Source organism: Harpegnathos saltator, unplaced genomic scaffold, assembly GCF_003227715.2.
Source record: "Harpegnathos saltator strain DR-91 unplaced genomic scaffold, Hsal_v8.6 scaffold188, whole genome shotgun sequence".
NCBI lineage: Eukaryota > Metazoa > Arthropoda > Insecta > Hymenoptera > Formicidae > Harpegnathos > Harpegnathos saltator.
Genome location: NW_020229970.1, coordinates 940769 through 952782, shown reverse-complemented (window position 1 = coordinate 952782; position 12014 = coordinate 940769). Strand labels below are relative to the sequence as shown.

Genomic DNA, 12014 nt, shown 5'->3' with positions numbered 1-12014 from the left:
GGGATTGAGATAAGGGAGTGAGAGGCATACTTTAGGAGAATATTAGGGGGAGAGGGGGGAAGAGTAAGGAAGGAGGTAAACAGGAGAGAGGAAGAGGATGGGGAGGGTATAAAGCAGGAGATAAAGGAAGCGATAAAAAGGTTGAAAGATGGGAAAGCAGCAGGAGGGGATGGAATACCAAGTGAGGTATGAAAGTATGGAGGAAAGAAAGTGCAAATGCAGTTAGGGGAAGTATATGAGAGGATGTGGATGGGGGAGGGTTGGCCAGAGGAGTGGAGCGAGGCAATGGTAGTATCGATTAGGAAGAAGGGAGAAGGGGTGAGAGTAGAGGAGTACAGGGGGTGTCGTTAACAGACAGCGTATAAGGTGTATACGGCGGTATTGACGGAGAGGTTGAGGGAGGAGGTGGAGAGGAAGAGGATGCTGCCGGAGAGTCAGGAGGGATTTAAGAGGGGAAGGGGGACAATGGACAACATATATACGTTGAATTTTTTGATAAACAGGCAGGTGGAGAGGAGGGATAGGAGGTTGGTAATATTGTTTGTGGACCTAAAGGCAGCGTTCGACTCAGTGGATAGAGGGATATTGGGAAGAGTGATGAGGGAAAGGGAAGTAAGGGAAGGATTGGTGAGAAGATGCGAGGAAGTATTAAGGGAGACAAAGAGTGAAAGTAGGGTGGAGAGAGGGAAAAAGATTTTGGACGAAAAAGGGGGGTGAAACAAGGGTGCCCGTTGAGTCAGCTGCTATTTACGATACTGATAGCGGACATAGAAGAATTCTACAAAACAAACAAAACTTTTTAAATAACAGAAAGTTATAATAGATAATAAAATTGAGGACTACAAGAAAGCACTTGGCGTGCCTGGAAAATAAACATTCCGTAAAGTTCCGTTCCTTCCGGACGTTTATTTTCCGGGCACGCCAACTGCTTTCTTGTAGTTCTCAATTTTATTATCTATTGTAACTTTTTGTTATTTAAAGTTTTAAAATTGTCGAAAATGTATATTTAATATTTAAAATTTATTTTAATTTTTAATTAATTTTCTTATTATATTTATATTTTCATTATTTATTTTATAAATATAATATTTTTTAATTAATTTTATTTTTTTTGGATTTATTTATTATATATTTTTGTTTTTTTAGAATTGTTAAATTAAATTATATAAAAATATAATTAAATTTTAAGAATCATTTTTTAATATCTTTTAGAATATTTTATTTTGTTATTAAAGAAGGTAAGATTAAATATATTTTTAATTGTATATATATATTAGCACTTGGCTTAACTTATTTGATATCAGATATTTTGTGGAAAATACTTTTTTGTAGAACTTTTTTTAAAAAAGGTTATTGATACGAGTCGCGTGCATTTGGCGCTTTTTTAACCTTATTTTAAATAAGGAAAGTTTTTTACGGATATAGTTTACTGTTCTAAGGCTGGAGTCACAAAATTCTGTTAAACACTGTATTCTCTATAGGGTCCGACCTCGGAGTGCAAATATATAACTCTAACTCTAAGTTTCTTTCTCCCTCTCTCGCACCCTCTTTCTCTCCTACCTCCTCTCTCCCTCTCTTTCAAATTCACAACCTTTATCTCCTACAGAATCACATTTTTAGGCGTACTAACCCTATAACCTAATGCAATTCTAGACCCTTTAAATTGTATTTTCTCCGAATCTTCTCTTTGACATTCCAAAAAAGGAAAATAAACTGCTACAGCATAATCAAAGGTGGACCTCAACAGTCATTTATAAAGCATCAACGCCAAATTCATTTCTAAACCCCTCTCTGTATTTCCCATTATACCTTATATACCTATTCATATTGTTGTGTCCGAGCCACAAGGTTTGTGGCAGCGTCCGTTGTCCGCGAGTCTTAGACATCTGATGCTGATTTTGACAACTGAACGAAGATTGTCTGGACGACGGAAAATCGATAAGAAAACAACAACAGCTGACAGAGTCTCTGGCAAGTTGTCATCGAGGACAGACGCGAGAATTGTCAAATAGAGAATTATTTCTTGCGTGGCACAAGTGTATGAGTGAGCGCAACATTTTGGGGGCTCGTCCCGAGATAAGAAACAGCATCGTTCGGCATCTGACGAAAAGGTGAGCAAGAAAAGAAATCATGATACATTTGTCAAGAGTAACCCGAAACTAAGCTTCGATGGCAGCATCAAGTTTGATAACGGCGGAGCCGAAACAGAGGCAGGAGCTTTGCGAACACTTCTGCTGGAGATACAACAGCTTCGCGAGGAGCGAGAACAGGAGCGGCAGGAGCTTCTTGAATTGCGACGTTGGCGGAGAACTTTCACAGCTAAGTCACTCTAAAAATGTTTCCTTAGCCGAAATAAAATTAAAACTCGATATCTATGACGGAACGGTTCCGTTGCGCGATTTTATCGGATAATTTAAATTGATAGTACGAGCTAACAAGAGAGAGATTTAGTTTTACAACATTATTTTTAAATAAAAAACGCTTACTCGTTCAAGTGTGTGTGTGTTATTTTATTTCAGGATAAAGATAGCCCATTCTCTTCTGATTCCATCGTTTCCATCTTCAATTTTTCATCGATTATTCAAGAAGGCTGCCTCCCCCACGGTTTTTGACCGTGGTTTTTCCGTGGGACATTGGGCGAATGCCGAGGCAGGAACTTGGGATGTTCTTCAAAAGAACGTTGAGTCCACGGGAGTCCTCCCCTGTCCGAAGAGGAGCCAAGGAAGAAACGGACGAAGAAGCGGAACAAGCAGATCGTTTTAGAAAGGTCCTGGAGACTGATCACCTCCTAGAGGACAGGTATAGAGACGGTGCTTTGAAGGCGCAGAGTCAAGATTCTCAGAACCCTTGATTGAGATCAGGAATTCGTGGAGTCCGGTAACCTGTAGCAACAGCTCAGGGTAGGATAGGAGCCATGAAGATTTCTGGAGTCAAGGAAGAGGATGACCTTGCCTAAGAGAATTGTCGGGACGATAATTTTTCGAAGAGGAGGAACAGTGTTATGGCCGAGCTACAAGGTTTGTGGCAGTATCTGTTGTCCGCGAGTCTTAGGCTGATTTTGATAATCGAACGAAGATTGTCTGAACGACGAAAAATCGATAAGAAGGAAACAGGATAAGAAATAACAGAGAGTCTCCAGCAAGCTGTCATCGAGGACAGTCGCGATAATTGTAAAATAGAGAATTATTCCTGTAAAAAACTTGAACGAGTGCGCTGTGAATAGTAAAGCTTCATATTTGTTACGCGAGTGTTTTCATTTAACTGAGTGCAAGCGCGAGTGCGAGAGTGAGCGTAACAATATATTTCAATAAATTACTAGTCTTCAACATCCTTTCTTTAACCACCTTTCTTTGTGTCTCATACCGTAACTCTGAATCTAATGTTATATACAGAAATTTAACCTCATTTCTATCTTTAATTAAATCCTATCCTATTGTTATCGCTAAATCCTTAACATCACTTCCATTTTTTTCCAAAATTGTATTGCGTCTTGCTCGGTTCCAATTCCAATCCTAGTCCTTCCAATACCTCCTTAATATTCCTTACTCCTATCTCTAATTAATACCTCTGCTCTTCATTTCCTTTACCAACATTATAAACTGCAATATTATCAGCAAATTGCAGACTATTAGTACCTCGTTCTACTATCCGACCTATATCAACCATATAAATTGAATATAGCAGAGGACTTAATACGCCGCCCTGAGGCAAACCCTGTCTTATAGTTCTCTCCTCCGCTTCATCATTTCCTGACACAAATTTCACTCTCTTTTCACTCATCCAATAACTAATATAATTTATAATTTTACTAGGACTTCCATACTTTCTCAAAGTCCTTATTAATATATTCCATTTAACTTTATCGTAAGCCGATGAAACGTCCAAAAAAAGCAGCATATGTCACTTCCTTATTAAATATGCTATTTCTCACATCCGTAGAAATCACTAATACATTGTCGACACAATTCTTACGCCTTCTAAAGCCATTCTGTCTCATATCTGGAATATTCTTTTCTTCCGCCCATCAATATAGTCTTTCATTAATCAACTTTCCATAAATTTTTCCCATACATGATGATAACGATAGGTCTCATTTTTTGTTTACCCTTTTTATCAATAAAAACACTATACAGGGTGTCCTGTAATTAGCTGCCAACTCGAAGTGTGAAGGTAGATTGGGTTAAGACAAATATAAAAGTCCCATACTGTTTTGCGAGATTCGCAATAATTATCGGGTTATTAATTACAGAAATCTGACAAATGAGCGTGTACTGAGATGGATGATTAGAGAAACGTCGCAGCCTCTCGGGTTACAGCGCGGTCCAGTCGACCCAGCAACTGTTGGCGGCGTGCGGCGAGACGTAGGTGTGGCGAGATAAAACAACGAATAGCGGTGCGTTGTCCTTCCCCTCGTCGCGCACCGGCAACAGTTTCTGGATCGACTGAGCCGCGCTGTGGCCTGAACAGCTACAATGCTTCTCCAATCTTCTATGTCGGCGTGCTCCCTTAGATTTCTGTCATTAACTCGATAATTATTGCAAATTTCGCAAAACGGTATGGGACTTTCATGTTTGTCTTATCCTAATTTATCTTCACACCTCGGGCTGGCAGCTAATTACCGGATACCCTGTACGAGGGCGGTCCGATAAGTACTTAGCCTCACCGCCCGATAGCGCCACTATTGCAAGAGAAATTTACTATCGTGTAGTACATTCTCGTAGACGGCTACTGTCGAAATTTCAGCCGAATCGGACTCGTAGTTTTGTTTTGACCGCGTGTGGAAGCGGGCGTGTCCGCGGATTTTAGAAAAATGGAAAAAGAGCAATATCGGTCGGTGATTCGATTCTTGTTTTTGGAAGGGAAATCGCGCAGCGAAATCAAAGAGCGCTTGGATGCTGTGTACGGTGACTCTTCTCCTTCGATGGCGACCGTCAAAAATTGGTTTAACGAGTTTCAACGTGGTCGCACGTCGGTTTTTGATGAGCCACGCCCAGGTGCCCCGAAAACGGCTACCACAGAGGATAACATGACAAAAATCCACGATCTCGTATTGGCAGACCGCCGATTGAAGGTGCGCGAGATAGCTGAGACAGTAGGCATCTCAAAAGACCGCGTGGGTCATATCCTGCATGAAATTTTGGGCATGAGAAAGCTGTCGGCGCGATGGGTGCCGCGTTTGCTCACTCCGGACAACAAGCGCAACCGTGAGACCACTTCAGAGCAGTGTTTGACGCTGTTTAAGCGCAATCCGAAGGAGTTTCTGCGTCGTTTCGTGACCGTCGACGAAACATGGATCCACTGGTACACACCAGAGACCAAGGAACAGTCGAAACAGTGGACTTTACCCGGCGAACGTGCTCCGAAGAAGGCGAAGACTGTCCTATCGGCCGGAAAGGTGATGGCCACCGTTTTCTGGGATTCACAAGGTGTGATCTACATCGACTACCTGGAGAAGGGCAAAACGGTCACAGGGCTGTACTATGCCGAATTATTGGGCCGATTCGACGCCGAATTGCAGAAAAAACGGCCCCATTTGGCGAAGAAAAAAGTGCTCTTCCACCATGACAACGCACCGGCTCACACCTCCGCCCTCGCCATGGTCAAATTGGTCGAATTGGGCTACGAACTGCTGCCCCATCCACCGTATTCTCCAGATTTGGTCCCGTGCGACTTCTTTTTGTTTCCAAACTTGAAAAAGTCACTCGCCGGGCAGAAATTTGAGTCGAGTGAGAAGGTCATCGCCGCCACAGAGGCCTACTTTGCAGACCTCGAGAAAACGTATTTTTCAGACGGGTTAAAGAAGTTGGAGCATCGCTGGGTCAAGTGTATCGAGCTAAAAGGAGACTATGTTGAGAAATAAATCGCCACTTTCCCAAAATTTTCGTTTTTCTTTTGTAGGCTAAGTACTTATCGGACCACCCTCGTATAATCCTTCCATTCCTCTTGATAATCATTTTCATTCCAAAAACTATTAAATATACTCAGTATCTCCCTTTTAAATTCAACTGGCAAATCTCTTATTATTATTCTATATTTTATTCCATCCATTTCTGGCATCGATTTGACATTAATTTTTCTAACTGCTCTCACTAATTCTTCTTTCATAAAATCCTGGTCAAGATTTTTCACTCTTCCATTTCTTCTCCGTTCTCCTCCACCTCTAACTTCCACTTCTCCTTCCTCCACCCAATCTCTTCCCAGTCTCTTTATTTCCTCCCTTACTGTTTCCGATCTATCTTTATCTTTCCAATCCTTCCAATTTACTATAACTATTCTAAGAATCCCTAAAAATCGACATCATTCTCCACAGATGTCATTCCCATACTCTTTTATTAATGCCTTCCACAAAGGATAAAACCTTTTTTCTTCTTCCTATCTACTTTTCCAGCCTCCATCCTTATTCTCCTAAACTCTTCAAAGTTTCAAAGTTTTTATAGGTTTTGTTTTCATAAGTTTTCTTAAACATCTTTCAAGCACCATCTCTCCACATTCCTTATCCGACCATTCCACTGAATATTTTCTCTTTTCTCTATCTTCATTTTTGTATACACTTATTTGCTTGCCACCCGTACCTTCGCTCCTCCATTCCTTTATACCTTTTCTCGCTTTACTAGATGCCATTATCATCACTTCTTTCATTTTATTACATATAAACTTATATTTATCTTTACTTGCCTCATTCTTGTGACCTTTCTTTTTTAATTTAAAGATACAAGACTCCATTCCTCTTAAATATTTCTTCCAATCTGTCATTCTACTCGATAATTTGTTAGTTTTTTTAACATAATCTTTCTTACTAAATCCCGTAGGAACAATTATCGGATAATGATTACTCTCCCACATATCCTTTTCTTGTCTACACCTCAACCCACCTACAATTTCTTCGCTAGCAAATACTGAATCTAAATTATTAGATTTCCTGACATCTCGCATCCATGTCTTAATATTCTTATTTACAACATAAAAACCTTTCCTCCATACATTCCATATAAGATAAGAATTGATATTAGACTAAATATACGTATACGTTAGAAGTTAAGAACAAGTAAAGAGAAATATAAGCAAAAGTTGAATAACTAGGATATGATAGAATATTAATATTGAAATCTACATGGAAAATATTATATAAATAATATACAGGGTGAGTTTTTTAATCTTAACAAACAAATATTTCGGAAATGTGCAATTTTACAAAGAAATGTTTCAAATAAAAGTTATATGGTTTAAAGGACATACAATGGTGCCCTTTGACCTTGAAACGTATATTTAAGATCAGATCAAGATCAATTTAATTTTTTTAAATGGAAACTTCATCTTTTATTATATCTTCATTTTCTACCAATTGATTTGAATAACTTTTGTTTGAAACGCTTTTTTATTTGCCTAATATTTTTTGAGATATTTAAGAAAAACTTAATAACTTTTTCAATATTTAACATTTGATATATTGCTATTTATCGGGAGGAAAAATAGTACTAGACTTTTTTATTCTACTTGGTCTCAAGAACATATTGTTATAATAGCGCCCTGACTTTTATTAATTTGATGATTTTGAAATTTCCGAAAGTCAGTAAGGTAACAAAAATTAGAGCACAATATATCTGTTTAAAGGTTATTATTATTCAAGAAAACTATCAACTACAAAAAATATCCATAACATAAATTTTTACAAGTAAAATTTATCATTATTTATTAGAACACTGAATCATATGGTTATTTTAGTTGTTATTATAACACATTAATTATTATAACAATGCAATAACAAATATTTAATACAAAAAATCTTGGCGCGGCTATACCAAAAACTATACTTACTGACTTTTGAAAATTTCAAAATCATCAAATTAACAAAAATCAGGGCACTCTTGTAACAATATATTCTTGAGACTAAATAAAGCAAGAAAATCTAGCACCATTTTTTCTTCCGACAAATAGTTAACGAGATATCGTAAGTTAAATATTGAAAAAGTTATCAAGTTTTCCTCAAATATCTCAAAAAATACTAGACAAATAAAAAAATGTTTTAGACGAAAGTTGTTCAAATTAATTGGTAGAAAAAAACAATATAATAAAAAATAGGGGTTCCCATTTAAAAAAACACAAGCTGACCTTCAAAAGACCTTCAAAATCGAAGTCAAGATAAAATATGAGGTCACACAAAAAAATAAAACTTTATGAATCCTAAAACTTTTGTTCGAGTCATTTTTCCCTATAATGCATAGATTCTGAGATAGGGGGGGCAGGTCCGTCGGGGAAGGAGTGCCGGCGCAGTTCCCCTGACTCCTCACATTCCGGCCCGATTGGTAGACACCCCGGTGGGGTTTTAGGGTTAAGTATTTATAAAAATACTTAATAATTACAAGACACATAAGCATGTAGACAGGTCGTAATATTCAGTATGTTTATCTGATATCTTTTCAGCACAACAAAATCACGCAGAACTGCTCTGATCAGTTGCGTTCAGTGTACATTTCTATTGCTCAATAATCGCTCACTCATCGGATGTTCAACTGTTGTACAACTGTTGAGTTTCGTGAACGCACCTATTGTTATTTTATGTCCTCCTTGAAACCATACAATTTTTATCTAAAACGTTTTTCTCCGAAATACTTAGTTTTTGAAAGAAAAAGAATGTACAGGTGGTCTTGAACACCCAGTATAATTATAAATAGAAAATTCCTACATCATGGAAAATTAAAAAGTTGAATGAACTTATTTGTAAGTAAAGTTCTATTACATGAAGTGTGAAGAACCTTCATACTTTATACCTTTTTTCAAATATCTTAATCTAATATATATCCACACATATAGATAGCTAAACCTGCAGAAATAGATTTTGCACATCTGCTATAAATTTTATCAGCAGCTTACTGGTAAAAATACAAAAAGGATTTGTTAGTAAGTATAGCAATAAATTGACAGTAGAAATTAAGCAAAATGAATTGTTCCATAACTATTTAAATATATTTAATCTTTAAAGAATCTTGTGAATGATATTTCATCCCATGCGAATTTTGTTTTAATCATATCAAAAAATGTAACCACTATTTCTAATTTCTAATAGGTATTTATATACACTATCTAACAATATTATTATAAAACAGATTAATTTTCCTTTTACTTAATTTCTTTTGCTATAAACATAGCAAAAGAACATTAACTTGGAGTGATATTTTATCCACAATATTTTAAATGTAAGATTTTCTAAAGTTATAAAAGAAATATTTAATTCAATTTTTATTATCAATCGATCGAGCAATATATTTGAGCAATAATTCTTTAAATATATGCCAAGAAACAAAAAATCAGAAGTCATACAATATTACAACTCCATAAAAGGACTGGATACTTTTCTGACCAGCTTTGCAAAAAATTTCATACAGCTAATAAACATAAAGATAGTCTCTAGCAGTATTATAAAGAATGTTTAATGCAAAAGGAATAAACTAATATTATTTTTCCATTCTATAACGCTGTCAATTAGATCAAAAACAGCACATAACAAAATTATCTTTTATAGACTTAGGATTTTTTCTGACAAAACTGTTTTTAAAAGAATGGTTAAGAATTCCAAATTTACCATATAAATTATAAAATTTTGGAAATGATTGACGATAGTATTGAGGATACCGTGCTAATATTATCAATATCACTATCTATATAGGACAGGACAAATATTGACTTTAACCAAGAAAAAAGGAGTAGAAATATATTAATAAAGGCACAATATATAAAAAGTCTGACTTTAACCAAGAAAAAAGAAATAGAAATATATTGATAAAGGCATAATATATAATAAATCTATTTGCAGTAACCATTGCAATATTATCTGTAATTACTGTAAACTTATAAATATATAACTTCCCTAATATTAAATAATCTAATATTCAATAATAATAAAACAACTAATTGCATTTGATTTTTGATTTTTAAATTAAAAATATTGGGACAAAATTTCATCCATGATAGTATTATTCATTCGTTGATAGTTTTTAAGGATTAAATGGTCTATGTTCCAGATCCTGCTTAGTTTTTACCATCAATCTGTTTTCAGGTTATGTCAATAGGCTATGTCAACAAAACATGAGTTTAATATGAACACAAATGGTTATAGATTTGCTATTCTGATATTCTAATCAAATCTGCAAGTCTGCTAGTATACTGATAACATTTTGTCTGTTAAAACTATTATATACAGAATATATACAGAAAATATATACAGAAAAAAATTAATTTATAAAAGAAAGAAGTATATGGCTCTACTAAAAAAAAATAGAATTGACTTTAAGATTTCTATAAAACCATTATTATCAAATCAATATAATATAATATCAATACAATAACTGACTTGCTTAAAATAATTTAACCTTTGTATATATCTCTTTATTTTGTTTGTCATATTCTTAGAAATAAATCCATTTATAAATTACAATCATTTTATATGAAATATTACATGGAGTACTATTTATTTTGAAATGTTTGGAAATATTACTATGCTAAGAGCCATGATATTTTTATAACCAATTTTTTATAATCAATAAAATAACCTATAAATAATCCATAAAAAGATATATATACATATATATATATATTTGCATAGCTTATTGATTATTATAAAAAAGTATTTTAAGTCATATTATAACAGCAGCTATTATCATTTATAAACATTTACTTTTGTTTTAATTACTAAAATGTATATATTTATACGACGAAAAATATATGAATAAAGAAATCAGTTATTATTATTATACTTACATCAAATTTTCGTATCTTTAACCTTCCCTCCGCCGCTTTAAAGAAAGTATCATGTTGTTTTATTATAACTGCGTTATTTGAACCACTTAGCTCTTTAGCTTTTGATATAGCATAATTAATATCCTTAAGCCTTCCTTTTATTTCCACGTTGCGGCTATTCATTTTCCAAGTTTACTTTTCCCTTCAATAGAAAGACGCTATTTTCTACATTTGAAATCTTAAATTCCATACAGAAAGAAGCCTGAAAGCGACCACGCCGACGATTCGACTGATACCAGAGAGAAACCTGAGAACGGCCATCGGGCCGGTTACGTTGGAACGCTTTTTCCGACGCGCACCCTGAGAAAATATGTGCACACTACGCTCTGACGATATTACGATTCAATACATTCTGACGATAACGGCAAAGAGTACAAGTGGTTCACTCTACTTCCTTCAGAGAGAAACCTGAGAGCGGCCACCGGGCGAAAGCAGATGCAGAGAAAAGCCTGAGAGCAGGCATGGCTGCATTTACACATAGACATATATAATTAAAAAGAAGCCTGAGAGCGGGCATGGCTGCATTTACAGCGTTATGGAAAAGTTGGCTGATTCGCAGCGCCAACTGGGTCCACTTTTCATGGACATGAACTACTAAGCCAATGTCCACGATTTGTCGGTACTATTCCGTGCTATGTCCATAATTATTTGGTTCTGTTCTGTGCTATGTTCACGAGCGAGCTAGATTAGTTAGATAAAAACGAAGAATCGGTCTTCGTCTCACCACCAGCGAATAGACAATCGCGACGAAGCGAGCCAGCAGCGATGTTATCGTAAGGCAGACGTCGCCGTCCTCCTTTTCATCCTCTTGTTTTCCTTTCCACATTGTTTTATATTCATAATTCGGGAAGAAAATAATTTCGAGAGTTCGGACGATTTCTAGCAATGACGCGACAGAGATAACGCGCGGCCACATTAATTTGTTATGACTTTTATATTACTTATAATTACATAAACGCCTATATATGCAAATTAGATAATTATTGCGCGTATGTTTTAATATTGTACAATATGGCATATAATAACAACAACTTCATTTCTTGCAGTATTTTTTAAGATCTCGTTGAGGTCGTGAATTAATTATTTTCTTCATCAATCCGTTTTCTGCAAAAATTAAGATTTTTTAAATAAAATATAAAATGTTTCTCTTTTCTTCTCTCCGAAGAGTTAATTAAAAAATATATACTCCACAGAGTCAACTAACAAATGTGTAGTCAGAA

At 35.5% G+C, this 12014-nt stretch overlaps 1 protein-coding gene across 3 annotated transcripts in view; it reads right to left on the bottom strand.

Moving 5' to 3' along the window:
- The window catches only part of LOC105185791 (uncharacterized), a 49591-nt gene extending 38327 nt beyond the window's left edge, over positions 1-11264 (bottom strand). The window contains exons 1-2 of one of the 3 annotated variants that reach the window (XM_025297755.1): positions 11203-11264; positions 10756-10936 (exon numbers count right to left, since the gene is read on the bottom strand). In XM_025297755.1, coding sequence (XP_025153540.1) covers positions 10756-10917 — 162 coding nt within the window. In that variant the 5' untranslated portion in view covers positions 10918-10936; positions 11203-11264. The other 2 variants (XM_025297753.1, XM_025297754.1) reach the window with 2 other exon arrangements.
- Positions 11265-12014: the final 750 nt, after the last annotated feature.